The sequence below is a fragment of the Sebastes umbrosus genome, chromosome 18 (assembly GCF_015220745.1).
Source record: "Sebastes umbrosus isolate fSebUmb1 chromosome 18, fSebUmb1.pri, whole genome shotgun sequence".
Classification (NCBI taxonomy): domain Eukaryota; kingdom Metazoa; phylum Chordata; class Actinopteri; order Perciformes; family Sebastidae; genus Sebastes; species Sebastes umbrosus.
In genome coordinates, this window is record NC_051286.1 from 15,948,714 (window position 1) to 15,966,014 (window position 17,301).

At 41.8% G+C, this 17,301-nt stretch overlaps 1 protein-coding gene and 2 long non-coding RNA genes across 3 annotated transcripts in view; 1 reads left to right on the forward strand and 2 right to left on the reverse strand.

The window, feature by feature from the left end:
- Positions 1-3,748: 3,748 nt before the first annotated feature.
- LOC119477505 overlaps positions 3,749-17,301 on the reverse strand; it is a 49,541-nt gene continuing 35,988 nt past the window's right edge. The window contains exon 3 of the long non-coding RNA XR_005204242.1: positions 3,749-5,009. This is a non-coding gene — a long non-coding RNA (uncharacterized LOC119477505). The remainder of the gene's footprint in view (positions 5,010-17,301) is intronic.
- lratd1 (LRAT domain containing 1) lies at positions 6,596-9,245 on the forward strand. The gene is made up of 2 exons (XM_037751605.1): positions 6,596-6,787; positions 7,482-9,245. The coding sequence occupies exon 2, from the start codon at positions 7,519-7,521 to the stop codon at positions 8,386-8,388; it is 870 nt and encodes a 289-aa protein (XP_037607533.1). The 5' UTR covers positions 6,596-6,787; positions 7,482-7,518; the 3' UTR covers positions 8,389-9,245.
- Positions 6,766-7,417, reverse strand: LOC119477506. Its single transcript, XR_005204244.1, has 3 exons — positions 7,115-7,417; positions 6,987-7,064; positions 6,766-6,874 (listed from the first exon to the last, which is right to left on the reverse strand). It is a non-coding gene; the product is annotated as an uncharacterized LOC119477506 (long non-coding RNA).

Consider the following 17,301-nt stretch of genomic DNA (forward strand, 5'->3'; position numbering starts at 1 on the left):
TGATTTCCAAGAGTTGTTTTTGCCATGTATCTGGTTATTTGAGATGCACAGTACTTTGGGCCAATGTTCAATATCTTATGAAAATCCAAATGAAGGGTGTTGACAGAGAGAGTTGCAACTCAGCCTTGCTGCCAATTTGTTCCAATGGCCACTCGCTGCACTGCAACGAAAACATCCTGTGCACCATTATAAAAGAGATTTCCGTAAAACTTTTGACAGGATGCTTCTGTTACTGCTACACTTCATATTATGAATGTGGATATAAACTGCAACTTGACTGGTTGATAGAGGCATACAAACTATGAGGCGGTAATTCTAGTTATCTAGTATATCAAGTGTTTCTAGATGATTCCTGCATCTTGGCCCCCACAGGGTGGATGTTCTAGTCCCAAAAAAGGTATTTTTCTAACATAACCTGTATGTAAAAGCACTAACTAATGTCATTGGCTAATGACATGCGTCTTGTCTTTGGACATTACACTAGGTTACTACTGTAAGAAGTAGTTAGCCGGGCCGTTAGAGTAAATAAACACTGTTTAATCCATTTCTTTGGCTCTTGTGTTTTTGGTTTTGTAAAGGCTGAAAAAAAAGATACCACCCTCCAAACTCTTTAAATGCCAAGTATAGCTCTTATCAGACCTGGCATTAACATGCGTCTCGGGTGATCTGATCACAAGTGGACAGCTTTAAGTGCATCTGTTCACACCTGGCATTAGAATGCGTCTCCACATGCGTCTTGAGTGACCGCTTGTAATCGGATCTCACTTCTCACATGTTAACACCAGGTCTGAACAGGGCCTAAGATTGTTCAGTCCACTGCTCTTCAGTCCCCAGGATTAAGTCCCCATGGTGATAAAGCATCCTCCCTGCTGAGGAGTCCTTGGATAAGGCACTATTCAGGTGTGAATAGTGCAAGTTGTTGAAAAAGAAAGAAAAAAAAAACATTTTTTGTCAGCGCAACTACAGCACTGTGGTTAAATAAACATTTTAAAAAAACTCAATTTTCATTCATTTGAATTGTGCCAGTGCAGATTTTTATACTATAATTGCTTATTATACGGTTTAACCAAGCAAACACGCTGAGCGTCATTGCTCCTCTTTCCTGCCACGATACTCAGTTCAAGAAATAACACCCCAAAGCAAAGCCTTCACTGTGATTATAGATATGATGATGATGTTGATGGTTACCATCTGCAGCACCTAAGCACCTACAATCACAGTCACGAACAAAACACATGCTGGAGGGTATAATTGCTTTTACACATTGTTTCCCAAGCGGCATCGAATTTTTTTTTCATATACCATTCATGCCGAAAATAACAACAATTAAATATTTTGTGTTGGAGATGTGTTAATTCAAAGATGAATTAACATGCCCTTTTTCATTAAAAATATATTGTTTTTCACAATTATAACTGAAACCCTTGGCAACCAAAATCTGGGGTTGTGTCATTGCTATGATACGCTGGCAAGTTTTCATTCTGATATAATATCCATTGGGGAAAAATAAATTACATTTGTTTCAACTATATACACATGTGGCACTGGTGTGAATAATTGGCATCCAGCATTTACATAAGTGTCATTATGTACCGGCCGTGACACACAGACAGAGGAGGTAATTGTAGAGTAATTGTTGATGCCGCTGCAACCTTTATAGACACAGGGCTTGGCCTTTCTGCTTCCTGTTCTGTTTGGCACTTCACTTAATATATGACAGAAGTGTTTCCTACTCAAGGCAACAGCCATAGAGTGTTAGAAGTGGACGTAGTCACTGTGACGTCACACATTGGTTTGTGGACTGCCGTTTTGAAGCCTCAAGTTTTGCATTTTGGCCATCGCTATCTTGGTTTTTTGTGACACAAGAGGGTGGAGCTAAGTAATTTATCGTCTATTTGACTCTAAATGGGACCATCATTTACTAAATGAACATCATGAAACTAGCGATTGAGACCATTAACTCATGTTTATAATGTTTACTGAGGTAATAAATCAAGTGAGAAGTAGGCTCATTCTCTCAAAGACATCTTTACAATCAGACTCCTTTTTGCAACCAGAGGAGTCGCCCCTTGCTAGCTATTGGAAAAAAATGCAAGGTTAAGACACTTCCGCATTGGCTTCACTTCTCAGAACCAGAGGTTGCCCACTGGCAACAGCTCTCATGGAACCATGGTACCCAAGCATACTATATAGTTTAAAGGCATACTTTGCATGAATTGTTGTTTACTGTTTGTAAACGCAACATTCAAAGTTGTCCCCTCCTCCCTCCGGCTCAACTACAACAAAAGCGTACGCCCCCTGACTGCGGCCGCCTGAACACAGCCCGGTTTACCACCTGCAGCATCACATACGGCAGCAAAAGTGAAAGCCAATGAACTTTTTCCGCTTGGCGTTTTGCCTCACTATATTTGCAGTTTTTTTCAGCACTGTGTCCACCATTTTCTTAGCTTCCTCTTGGATACATGCTTGCGCATGTGTTGGGGCTACACACCCAGTGCCTAAAGGCTGCCACCCAGAAACATCCCGAACACAGCAAAAATAACCAATTGGTGTCCCTGGACTGACATTTTTAATTTCCTTTGGTAGAAGTATTCTCTGGGCTTGCCGAAGCACAAATGTGAAGACATTTTTCAAAGTCGGTCAGTCGGTCTGTTTGGCTATAACGTTTTTCTTATCATCCTATATCTATATCTATTTGGGCACATGGGACCACTGTTTTTCAGAAAATGGCTGTATCTCAGAAACTACGAGGAGCACAATCAAGTATTTGGTATCTATGAACTCATAATAAGTTGAGAAGGTCGCACTGTGAAGGACAGAGGAAGTTGTATCTGGTACAGATTGTAAAGCCCCCTGAGGCAAATTTTTGATTTGTGATTTTGACTTTACTTGACTTGAATATCAAAGATGCACACATATGCAGTGTAAAAACATATTATATATATTTAATAAACTCAATGTTTGCGTTTTTCCTCATTTTTAAAAAATCCTGACTTTGACTATTAATAAAAGTGTGATTTTTTACATGATCTGAAATTTTCAAAATTGTACTGTTAGATACTTGCCCAAAGTATGTCCGTACCAAATTTCAAAACTTTTGACCAATCACAACAAATGTTGGGGCATTTTTCCTCATCATATATAGTCTTTGGGCACAAATGGGATAAGAAGAAACTACAGTCAGAGGGCTGCAGGGTCTCTGCAGATACAGACACTTAGGTGGGACATAAGTGATGATTGAGAAGGATTACTGTTGTTTTTTAGGAAAATCCTGCACAGTATACCTTTAAGGTGTCATATATTCATTCCCACAAAATAATATTCAGTTTCCTCCTGGGAGAAGATTTTGTGGTGGATCTTCTCCAGGCATCAAGAACTTGTCAGAGCGAGAACACAGAGTGCACTGCTTCTAAAGAGAAGGAATACAATGCAGGAGATTTGATTGGTGCACCACCTCACTGCTCCACCACCACATGAACCACACCTTTTTGCACTCAGACATACCAAATATCATTTGTACAGCCTTACAACAGGAAATTGACTCAGGTTTGTGCTGCACACAACTGATAATAATGTTCATTTTTTTTTTATACCTGACACTGCTCTGTAGCTGACCCCGCTCTCCTGACCTCCCTGGAAAAGGCTCAAGCAAAAAGATTATTTTCCCCCGCAGGGATCAATAGAGTATCACAAAACAAGCTTACATTGTATTTTCTGCTATCTTGGTTTTTATACACACAAGAAAAAGTCTTTTAATGGTTTGGTGATTTACAGAATAGAATGTGGAAACACCACCAGCACATGAAGTGATATACAGGTGGTACAGGTCTTTAAAACGTTGACATGACACACTGTCCTTTTCTGTGTGCTGACATCAGCTCTAACACAAAACACCCATCTCGTGCCTCAAGGGTTTATGACTTCATGTAGTGCTGCTTCTCCTCAAAAGACACACCCTTTATAATGCATATAGATAACCAACACTTTCTCACTTTAACTGTCTATAAACACACATTACGGTGTTGCAGAAAACATCAGCTTGTGCAATAGACAGAGAGAAAAAGACTGTTTACATACATGGATGACATGTGAGTCACGGACGGACACATTGGTGTCTGAACACACTTGTGCACAAATTTGCTGGACAGCTGAATGTGTGTGTGTGTGTCAGTGTGTTTCATCTGCGTGGCATGGCGCTGCAGCGTATATGATTTAGTTAGTAATTAGGGAATAGAGACGTATCCAATTATTGGGGTTGTGAAATATCACCCTGTCTCAGTAGTTATTCCACTACTGCCTTATTATTACACCAGCTGCATATATGATTAGGTGTGTGAGTGTGTGTAAAAAAGAGAGAGAGAGGAAGGGAAAGAGACAGAGAGAGAGTAAATACAGTATGTGTGTGTCCAGGGCAGGAAAGGCGGCGTCTACAAAGGAAACTCATTTCTGCTCATTGTAGATTATAGGTGGCAAGACCACATGCCCGCAGGAGCTGCAGCCAAAGCCATTGCTGACAGTCTCATGACAACTTGTGTGTGTGTGTGTGTGTGTGTGTGTGTGTGTGGGCTAGGGTACTACTGGTACTACTTTTCTCTTCCTGTCTGACTTTAAGTACAGGACACACACACACACACACACACACACAAAGGTGAGTATCATAAACAAACCACTCTTGCAAAAAGGCGACCAATCAGATGCACACACTCCGGCTCTCACAAGGAGGTGTAAACACATAGAGGGAGGCTATATGGATGACTTCTTGTGTCCTTGGTGTGTGTGTGTGTGTGTGTGTGTGTGTGTGTGTGTGTGTGTGTGTTTGCGTGTGCGTGTGTGTGTGGGAGAGTGCTGCACAATCATATCTCACCCACTGAAAAAAGAAAAGCCGCCATCCGCTCTGCCTGTCACCAGTGGAAACAAAGAACAGGGGACCGTTCTATGTCAGCAACTGGAGAGCTGCTATCTCCAACCATCTGGGAGAGAGGAAAAGAGATAAAGATACTCTCCGGATGCTGCCAGGAAAAAAAAAAAGAAGAAGAAGAAGACAAAAAAACAGATTTCCGATGTGGAGGTAGACAGAACATTCACTTCATAGAGAGGGGGTCTGACATGAACCACGAGATGGCTATCTGGGCGACAACAGAGTGCGGATGACATACTCTTGCAAGGGTTTATCTCGCAAGCACAATAATGCAGGTGTTATATATATTATGCATGCAAAAAGGAGGCTGGGATTTGATACGCATTTTAAAATACCAGTCATATGTTCCAAGACAACACCATCATCAAATGCAAAGTAAAATATTATAGAGTGTGTATTATTCTCCCTGTAGACTCCTTTGTTTGGCTCCTACCTTGCAGACAAACATACACACACCTGCCTCCAGCCCCTCCCTTTGTAGTGTCTACCACACACACACACACGCACACACACACTGACAGATATGAGCGAACACGTGATGCAGCAGTGAAGCTAGTGAAGCATGTGGAAATAATTTACAAGTCACACATGGGAACTGGTGTGGGGGTCTGTGGCTCTGAGGGTAGAGCAGGTTGTCTACCAAGTGGAAGGTCGGTGGTTCGATCCCCGACTGCTCCAGGTCACATGTCGATGTGTCCTTGAGCAAGACACTTGACCTCTCTTAACCTTAGCCCCTGCCATCAGTGTGTGAATGGGTGAATGCTGACATGTAGTGTAAAGAGCTTTGAGTGGTCAGAAGACTAGAAAAGTGTTATATCCTCCTGGGAACTGAGTAAAAAAAAGAGTCTTCCAATTACTTTTTTTGTGAGACTTCATTCCTATTTAGGGTTAAAAGAAAATCTTACAATTTAGGCTTTTTGAACTTTATTTTTTATTTTACAGCATGTCCACTCTATAGTCGACAACAAGACCATTTCAGTGTGAAAAGACTAAAAAAATGAACAGATTATGGCCGTAGAGTGATATTAAACCCAGAATACATTCAACTTGATTAAAAAAATGTAAAATATGCCCTCTTTACAATACACCAGGGGTTGATAGAGTAAGTCAAAAGAGTAAAAAAGGATAAGCATGTGGACAAAATGTCCACTACAGAGGATACATGTCAATGGGCTGGGTCTCAGGAGGATATAAATGCAAGTCCATTTACCATTTACAGAGCCTATACTCTTGTATTCAGGAAGGTTGGGAGCACATTTATCATGTCCTACAGCACAACAGTGCGCATGCGATAAGGAGGTTCACATTTGGAGTATTTTGGTAGATAGTGGAAATGTTTATAGCACATCAGAGCAGCAATAAAAAAAAAAAGCTCCTCTCATATGCCACGTCTTGAGATATATGCAGGGTTGTTATCGCCTCTGACTGTTGCCTTGGAAAAACTTGGACTCCGCTGATCATGTAGAGAATTCCACACAGCTCTCTCTCTGACAACAAAAACACCATGCCACGGTAACAGCCGCCTATCTCCTCCAGCACGCCCAGCGCGCACCCTGATTGGCTCCCTTAATTGACTGACGTGCTGCTTCCTCGCTTCCCATTGGCTCGGCTGCGGAATGGAGCCTCGTGACTGCGCGCGAGGCGGAGCTCTCCGTGGTACTTAAACGGAGAGCTGGTGTGCTGAAAGAAGTGAAGTACTAGCACGCAGCCGGAGCGCTCGGTGCGCGGTGCGAAGAGAGAGAGAGAGAGAGAGAGAAGTGTGAGAAGAAAGAGGGAAGAAGAGAAGAAGAGAAGCAGAGGACCGTGCAGCAGCCCCTCTGTACTAATGGACCACAAGGATATTTAACCATTTGTCCTGGGAGCGCACAGGTATCCTCTTTTTTCCTCCTCTATTTTGTGCGTAAAAGACGCAGGACTTTTTCTTTTTCCTCACTCTCTTTTTAGCTTGCTGCAAACCTCACACTACTATTTTCTCTCTTTTTTTTTTCCTCCTCTATTTTGCACCGTGCGTAAAAGACGCAGGACTTGTTTTTCTTTTTCCTCACTCTCTTTTTAGCTTGCTGCAAACCTCACACTACTATTTTCTATCTTTTTTTTTTTCCCTTTCCTCGTTTCTTCTGCATGGGAACCTCACACTGCTGCAAACCTCACACTATTTTCTCTCTTTCTGCATGGGAACCTCACACTGCTGCAAACCTCACACTACTATGTTCTCTCTTTTTTATTCCTCTCCTCGTTTCTTCTGCATGGGAACCTCACACTACTGTTTTCTCTCTTTTTTTCCCCTCTCCTCTTCTGCATGGGAACCTGCAGGCTCTTTTTTACATTCCACTGGAATTAATGATTGACTAATGGGTGTGAAGTGAGCCAGTGGATCATTGATTGTGTTAGTGTACTCTTTCAGCTCAATAACACCACAGACCTCTCTCTCTATACAGGTGACCGCTGAGAAGTGTTGAGTGCTTTCTCAGCCAAGCGTTTGTGTGCGTAATGTGTGCGTAATGTGTCTTGTTCTTTATCTTTTGACGCTATTAACACCCCTCTCTCTCTCCTCCTCCATCAGACACCGCAGTCCATGCCTCTGCCTTGCCAGGTCATTGATGGGAAATCAACTGGATCGGATCACCCACCTCAACTACAGCGAGCTGCCCACGGGAGATCCGTCCGGGCTGGAGAAGGACGAGCTTCGTGTCGGCGTCGCCTACTTCTTCTCTGACGAAGAGGAGGAGGTGGTGGACGACCACCGCACTCCGTCCTCTGTCTCCGACTGCGTTGACTTCACCACCACCAACAACAAGGAGCAGCACCACCACAGCACCACCGCCGGGGAAGTGGAGGAGGAGGAGGAGGAAGGACCGTTCTCGGTGAGCGAGGTGGAGTACTCGGCCTTCTGCTCCCAGGAATGCATCTTCTCCAAGCTGCGAGAGAACGAGGACCTGAACGTGTACGCGGCCAAAACTTTGCTGACCATGTGCAAACCGGGCGATCTGCTGGAGCTGGTGGCCGCCGAGCAGGCACCACACTGGGTTGTCTACGAGCAACACGGCCGGGTCATCCACCTGCACAAGGGCGAGATCCGCAAGGACAGCCTGCTTGAGATGAGCAGCGGGCGCCACGGGAGGATAGTGAACAACCGGTACCGGTACCGACCGCTTCCTCCTGATCTAGTGATGCAGAATGCTGCAGGACACTTGGGTCTGAGCAGCGAGGACATATGCTGGACCAACTCGGAAAGTTTCGCAGCGTGGTGCCGCTTTGGGAAGAGGGAGTTCAAAGCTGGAGGAGAGCAGCACTCGGCGGGTCTTTCGCAGCAGCAGCAGTATTTCCTCAAAGTGCATCTGTGTGGCAGCGGGGTGGTGCACACGCTGGTGTTTCGCAGCCTGGAGGACATGATCCGGGAGAGGAGGCGAGTGGACGCCAGTGGGATTCTCAAAGAGCTGTCTTTGGTTAATAACGGGGGCAAGGAGTGATCAGGGATTCCGTTTGATATAACCCCTCTCCTCTATAACCCCTCTCCATCCTCTCTCCTCCATCCTCCTCCCTGCTGCGCAAGGACGCACAGTTTTGCGCAAAACATACTTACTGGCACACATGCACACAAGCACACATGCAAGGACCTGTTGGTTTTTTTGGACTGTTTTGGATGCGCGTCTGGATCCACAGTGGAATTTGGAGAGGAGTGATGAAAACTGATGGAGAGAGAGAGAGAGAGAGCGGCCATATAAACAGACAACGCCCCTTCAGAGTCAGAGTCAGATTCGTGCTGATTCGATTTCTGCTATAAAAACAAAACCATTATGCCCCGAACAGCAAAAATCACCTTTACAGACCTGCACATTGCGCACTCGGTTTGGTTTTTCTGTTTAATTTCTCTGGATGATAATGGAATCGCCTGCTGCGGCAGACCAGACGGTGAGAGATGTGTGTTGGGTTGGAGGATGATGGGGATGAAGATGAAAGATAGGATCTTGGGATGGCTCTCGAAAAAAGTCTCCCTTCTATTTTTTTACTGTTAGCTTTAAGACCACAAACACACAGATCCACTTAATTCAGTCTCTGACAGTCCCCACAGATGGCTACGCAGTTGCCTATAAACAAAAGCTTGTCCCAAGCTCTCCTCTTTTTTGCCATAGCAAAGAGTATTGTCATTTTCCACAATGCTATGTCATCCTGCTATACCACAGCACTGGATGGATGTATGTGTAAAAAAAATGTATTGATTTTAAAAATTTGAGTCCCTTATTTTTGTATTTAAGTTTAGTGGATTTTAACACCTGATCTCTTTTTTCTTGGTTCAAAATAAATGGAGGTTGAAATATGAAAATAAGCACTTGGTGTGGCAACGGTGTTGTTTTGGTCACAATGTAATTACAAACACATGATCTCTCACTCTCTCTCTCTCACACAAACACACACACACACACAGAGAGAGAGAGGTGAATGAATTATTGATGCTCTCGTGCCTCCTGACCTGCCTGGAGCCAAATGGGCTTCATATATCTCCCCAGTATTTGGAAGCAGTAAAATGGTCATCTGCATCAAACCCATAAAGGCTTTATGAAAAATCCATATGGGATCATGGAGCTACAGTCCACAGGCAGCTGTATGGAGTCAATGGGAACATACAGTATTTGGCCACAGGCTATTTTTCCTCCTGTGTTTTTTTTTTCTTTTTTCGCTGTTATTTACACATTCACAGGCATGTTGATCTCCAGATTATGTGCTATTTCAATCACATTACTGCACTACACATGTTTGCGTCCTATTTCACAACTGCACTGTGGACAAGATATCCCTCCATATAACGCTTATCATGTGGAAAACACCTTGCGTTGTTATATGGCACCTGTGTTTGTATTAGTCTGCAGTGGCTTTATCTCTGGATTGATGTTTTGACTCATCTGCTCTGAGAGGAGTACAGTGCCTCCCCCTTCTCTTCTCTTGTGATCTGCTGTAGTATCAGAGGAGGTGGGATTAATCACCTCGGACTAACTTCTCTTGTCTCCTTACGTTTGCTTAATTGAGTCTGAAAGGACCAGAGAGCGGATTTATGGAAAGGTTCTGCTGTGTCTTTGTTCTGCCTGCTACACCTGTGATTCATTGTTGAGTGCATACATGGGCTGAAGAGGTTTTAAAAATATGATATTGCCCCTATAGAGCTTGTCTGGTTGAATCTAGTGTAGGTAGGAATTGTGTTTTTTTAGCCTCAACTGAGCTGCAGCTGGAATAGCAGACAAAGAGTTTATATGTGTTTGCAGGGTTGTGTTTGTTTGTCTCTGCTGGGACTCATGTTGTTTGTTGCTCAGCTCAATCAGACCTTTACCCCCATTCTGTATGTGTGCATTTGAGTGTACAGATGTTGCAATCTCACCCCTCAGACATGTTTTCATGTCAAAATACAGACTAATAAGCCCGTGGATCTTGTAAGTGTGCCTTGAGGAGATTTTCTCCAGCTATTGACCCAAATACTTTATTCTATCGGCTTTGCTGTGAATATATTGACACATTTCTTCTCTTGTTAACTCCCTCTTCCTCTAATTCTCTTTAGCTTGTGTTGGCTGGTATTTCTCCAGTGTTGCTCTGTATTGCTTTATTCTCTTGTTGTTTCACCTAAAGCCCCAAAAAAAAAAAAAATCAACATTTTCCATTCCTTTCACTGCCTGCACAGCAAAACCCACACTGACATCAAATGTTGACCACTTTTGTTTTGAAAATTGGCAAAAATGGAAATCATGCTTGTGGAAGTAATCAAACGGCTGTTTTCAGATTTTAAATAGGTGCTTTAGTCAGGATGTAAATGCATTTAAATCATCCAAACACGTCATTCTAACAAACATCTATTCCGGATGGATTTACATAAACATCATTTTGCCGTTGTTTTATCTCCTTGCTTTCTTCTGTGTTACCCGCTGATTCTGTCTGTTCAGTGCATTTCGAACAGGCTCCATGTTAAATTGAGGTTGCCCCAGGTGGGTGATTGCGTGTGTGAGTGTGTGTGTGTGTTTGCATGTGTGTGAGTGCGTCAGACATCCCCCCTGTGGGTTCGAAAAATCAGGGTACTGGGGCAGCCGGTGTTAGAGTTTGTATGTGTGTTTGTGGTCTGTGACTAATAGGCCTCGGAAAAAGATTTACTGGTGTGTGTGTGTGTGTGTGTGCTTCAGGCAGATAATGTACACCACATTGTTAGCTTGAGAAGAGGCTTCTGCCATCTGACATGACATTGTACAGTATGTGTGTGGGTGCATCAGTTTCGGATCTATATACGGTAGGCTACCGTGTGTGTGTAAGTGTATATATATATATATATATATATATATATATATATATATCGACCATATGCTGTGTGCATGTATATTCATGAAGGTCTGCATCTTTGTATCCATCAGCGACGGTGTGAAAGTAAACGCTGTTACTAGGGCAACTCCAGCCGCTGTCATACTGTACAGTATATCCACTGAGGTCTTGTGTCTGCATGCGAATGTGTGATGTGTGTGTGCCTGTGCAAACTCTCCACAGCTTAGTTGTTACCCTTAAAAGCTACTCATGTAAGACAAACATATGACACTCTCTCTCACTCTTTCCCTCTCACACACTGACTCACTGGGGACCAGCTATTGTTTCTTTGTGCTGTGGTATGGATGTATTTGATGCACACTGAGGTTTTGCCTTCAGTGTGTTTGTGTGTGTGTGTGTGTATCTGGACAAAGCGGATCCCAGCTATAGCCCCGCTGCCAGCTAAATGAGTGGTCTCAGAGGAGATGTTCTGGGGAGGAGGGAACAAGACAGAATATCCTGTCTGCGAGATGCCTTTAAGAGGATCTCCCTCTAATCTAGACACTGGCCCGGACTCCCAGTAGACTTGAATGTCTTGTCTGCCTGTTCCGCCATTCTTTAGTATGGCCACTTTATTCAACAACAACGACTGCACAGCTGGAGATGTAAATGAGGCTGTGGTTAATGGGTTACATGCTGTTAAAACAGTGCTAACAGTGATTCCCTCTAAACATATGTTGTAAAAATGTGGGCATTCATCACATGCAGTATTTCTATGTTTGAACCACCACCTACATACTGACATTTTAAACTGATTACACGCCGTAACGCATTTGTAATTTGAATTACATGGCAAGCCGGCTGATCAATGCCCACAAAGCATTGTCTATGTGCAAGACTGACTAAACATGTAACAGGTTGGTGTGAAGAGTCACTTGGACAGGCGATTCTTTAAGCTGGAATCTGGGCCCTAAAACCATCATCAGTATTTTATCAGTGAAATAACTTCAACAAAGGTCTAGAGCTGCAACGACTAACTGATTAATTGTCAACTATTAAATAAATTAACCGTCAACTATTTTGATTAATCATCGATTAATGAGTTTGGGTAATTTTTTAAGAAACAAAATAATAATTCTCTGATTCCAGCTTCTTAAATGTGAACACTCCTCTATGACAGTAAACTGTATATCTTTGAGTTGTGGACAAAACAAGACATTTGAGGACATTATCCTCGGCTTTGGAAAACACTGATCAACATTTTTCACCATTTTCTGCCATTTTATAGACCAAACAACTAATCGATTAATCAAGAAAATAATCAACAGTTTAATCTACAATGAAAATAATCATTAGTTGCAGCCCTACAAAGTTCTTGCACACCATAAAGTCTTGAAGGATAAATCTGGTGATATTCTTTATTTTTCTTATAATCAACAAATCCCATGAAAAGACCAAAACCAATACTGAATTCATCCTATTAACAAGTATTACCTGTTTAGCCAAAGCCTGATATAGCTATACAACTCCATTTGTTGAACAAAACCTATTAAAAAAACACATCATTCAGCTGCATCATTGCACTGGGCGACATGTTACTTTATTATGAGGAACATGGGCACTGTAGTTTATTTTCACTCAATACCACATACACCGCCCTGCTGCTGCATGTACTACTGACTCCTGTTTGAGTAACGTTTGATAAAAACTACAGTGCTCAACTGTTTTAAGAAAATTTAATTTAAAAACTTTCATTTAAAATGAAAGTTTCTATTTGTGAGCTGTTTTTAAAGGTTTACAACTTTACTACTAACTAATGGCCTTGAGGCTGAGAGTCACAAATGGAGTAAGGAAGTTGGAAGGTATTGAGAGACTAAAACACTGTTTGTTTTGGTCTTTTCACGGGATTTGTTGACAGTAAGAGAAAATCACCAGCCCGGAGTGTGGTGCCAAAAGCTAGAAACGCTGGACACTGTCAGTCACTTGTGCTTACTTTGTGTAGTTGTAACATTTCAGTTGGTCTTCATCCAGTAAGATGAATGTAAGATTTTAACCTCAGATAAGATACAATAAGGTCTACCATGCCTAAAAGTTGTAGCTAAATAAAGTGAGTACAAGTGAAGAACTGTGATAACAAAAGGTCTAATGCTATGTTCACACTACAAACAACAAAAGCCACAAAACGACCAAGGTGGCCGGCTACATTGTCGCTGAGTCGTCGTTGAAGTGCTGCTCAAGTGCTCGTTGACATAGTTATGTTGTTAAATAGTACTGGGAACTAGCTAATGGCTTTAATTTGGATGGAAAGGAACAGGATGAAACAAAAACATATGATTGGTTGATGCTTCACCCGTCATTGGAGCACTGAAAAAAATTGAAACAGCTCAACTTTATTTGATCACGCAGTGACAAGTGTCGGGCGTCAGTTTGTAGCTTCAAGTCACCGGCTTCCATTGAAAATGACTTGTAGAATGTTGCGGTGTTGCTCATAATGTGAACACAGCTTAAAAAAGTATTTCTACCTCAAGAGAAACTTTAGTTTTAAGTAATGACAGTATCAAATTTTAACCCGGCAAAGTAGCAATCATGGGTGTGTGTGTGTGTGAGTGTTGGTCAATGTGCTTTGTGGGATCTCACGTTTTCTTACACTTAACAAGGGACTCCAAGGGAAAAGGGGAATCGATGCTCTATATGGACATGTGGTTGTAGTTAAATGTTTGCGTTGGAGCACACAGACATCCCCACACTGGAAACAACCTGCATGCAAACACGTATTGGACACTGCCCAGCTTCAGGTACAACAGGTGGACTAACTGCCATGCAAATAAACACCTCTGTTCAAACAAGATCGTTTGTCTGCACCTGGCCACTGTGGATTAAGTTCTGTACTCTATCAAAACCACTAAATTCAAATGTAGTACTGTTTCACAGCTTGGAAGCAATGTACAACCGAGGACAAAATGTTTGGTATGAAAGGTAATTTGGTGAGTTTCTTTGTGTTTTTCACTGCATTTGTTTTGTATTTTTGTACCTATAGCAAGATGATATCTTTGTCATCAAGTGTTGATTTACTTCATATATTTATATTTTCTGTTTTTTGTGGGATGGTGGTGGAAAACGTATTCAGATCCATTACTTAAATGCAAGTAGAAATGCCACATTTAAAAAATACAAATACTCCATTACAAGTAGAAATCCTGCTTTCAAAAGGTTTCTGAAGTAAAAGTGAGTGGGCTACCTCCAGTTCTGAAAAACCAATGCGGAAATGCTTTAAACTTGCATTATTTCTAATAGCCAGCAACGGGCAACTCCTCTGGTTGCAGAAAGGAGTCTGATTGTATAGAAGTCTATGAGAAAAATGACCCTACTTGTTACTTGATTTATTACCTCAGTTAACATTGTAAACATGAGTTTATGGTATCAATCGCTAGTTTCAAGTATTCTTCAAAGTTCATTTAGTAAATTATGGTCCCATTTAGAGTAAAATAGACCATAAAGCAGGGTATGCTTTAGGGCGTGGCTATATTGTGATTGACAGGTCACTACCACGGTGTTGTCCGGTCTGGGGGTTGTCTGTGTTTTCGTCTTACAACTTTAACCCTTTCACAGTGTGTTTTCAGTTCATGAAAGTTAATTATAACCTTTTGATCGCCTAAAAATGTATTTTTCAGCGTTCAGTTGTACTTAGCTCCACCCTCTCGTGTCTCTTCTAGTTCCAAAAAAACAAGATGGTGAAGCTTCAAAACAGCAGTCAACAAACCAATGGGTTATGTCACGTGACTACGTCCACTTCTTATATATAGTCCATGGTAAAAGTACAGAAGTATTAGCAATACAATGTACTAAAAATATCAAAAGTAATAACACCCATTTAATATAAACAGTACTTTAATGTTGTAGCTGGTCGAGATGAAGCTAATTGAAATGGCTTTGTGATGCGTAATAGCTGTTAATGAATAAATGTTTGGAGTAAACAGTACAACATTTCTCTCTGAAATGTATTGGAGTAGAAGTATAAAATAGCATAAAATGGAAGTAAAGTTATACCTGAAAATTGTACTTAAGAACAGTAGCCTACTTGAGAAAATGTACTTAGTTTACTTTCCACTGTTGTGGTTGGGTGACTCCACAGGATAATCTTTAGGGGACTTTGTTGGAAGCAACTGCTCTTAAAATCACAGCTTTATGATGTCAATATTATTACCATAGAAAGTGTTATGTGTTTTTGTACGATCTTAAAGGTCAGTGGCAAAAAAAACAAAAAAACACTTTTAGGTGATAAAACCCAACAGTACCATTTTTCTATAGCCCATAAATTTTCTATTCTGAGGGCAGGTGTTCCAACATTTGACTGTGCTTCACTGAATTTAGGGATTGAATGGCCTCAGGATATGTGCTCTGCTACAGCTGCACCGCTCGGCCCTCAGAGCCTCTCCACCTCTGTCAAGAGACAGTGACTGCTAAATGTCAGCAGCATATTGTCGACAAGCTCTTAAAAATGTTGCAGGAGTACCTTTCATTCATGGCTTTACAACCATTACCTTTATGTTTATTCTAGGCACCAAAGTTGAAGACTTTTGATTGCTTTTGGAATGGAAGAAAGAATCTGAGAGTCTGATATGTTGAGGATGACATTTGTTAGGTGAAATCGAATTTGAACAAAAATTAAATAAATATTTTGACCGAAGAAGTCATTTCCTATTTCCTTGACGGCAGTAGGTCTCATTCACGAACATTTTGTATCATAACATTTGCTCTTAGGTCTCTCATAATCCGTGTTTTTCAAAGCAGCTCTCTTTCTCTTAAATCAGCTCCATTTAACAGCTTTTTCTCCATAATTAATGTGCATAGTTTCCAAAAACACATTGGTACATAATAATCACCAATTTGGCAATGATAAAATATTCATGCCAGCTAAATTTCCGTGAAAACATTCTTAACAAGAGAATGCGGTTGGAATTAATTTTATTAATGATGATGAGTTGCTTTAGCACCCCTGTGGAGGTCAGAAATAGCAGGGACTCAGCGTCTGGCTCAAAGACACTCCAGCAGGTCTATCAGATCAACCCGTCCTCACGGGAAGGCGTATAAATAGCACAACATTACAAGGACTTTCCGCGTGTCACCAGGATGCATTTCAGGCTTTTTGCGCATCATTTTAACACCAAGTAACAAAACTACGGTAACGTCCACAGCTAGGTTTAGGCAACAAAACCACTTAATTAGGTTTAGGAAAAAACTTTTTTCAGATTACCTGTCTCATGCAGGTCAGGATATAGTGACCGTTTTATAAAAGAAATATATATATTTTAATCATATTTGCTCCAATCTTGCCTACTGCTGCTTTAACCAGTTCTCATTCCCAGGGTGTCAAATACTGAATCCCCTTGGCGTGTGATACTGACGCACAAGGCACCCTTGAGCATCTATATGAGACGCATAAGGCTTTCAATTAACGTAAACCCATCCACTTCCATAAGAGAAAATGATTGGGGAGTATGGTGACATACGGGAGGGGAGGTGGATGGGTTCAACAAACACATGTCTTTCATCCAGGAGACCGCTGTTTGTGTCCCGTGTGAAACCAGCAACGTGTTGTTTGTTTTTGTGTTCACAACGTTAAGTTTGACTTACACTTTAACTTTAGTAATTTTAAGCCAAACCATGATGTTCTTGTCCGAAACCTATCTAAGTGGTTTTGCTGCCTAAACCTAAACAAATGTTTTTGTTTGAATTAACAACGTGCATGTGTTTACTGCGACCGTAGTGGAGCTTCATAGTTTGACACGCTGGGCTACCCAGTGCGTTAAAAGGTGACGCCAAAGGGTCCTGACAAAGCATGTGCACCCTGACTGGTTTATGTGTGTGGCCCTTGTCCTCCTCCTCACTTCTTAATGAGTGAGAAGAGAAATTGCCCCCCGGCTGTGTCCCAGCACAATCCCATTTTGATTAATGGGAAGGACCTAACGTAGCCCCATCTTTCCGTCTCTGTGGTTTTAACCCTTTTTAAAAAGTCACAGGAAAAGGTTACTGTAAATGTCATTATGGGCATTTCACAACCTTCCTGGCTGCCCTGCTCTGAATAACCCACCGCTAAATGTCATTCTCTT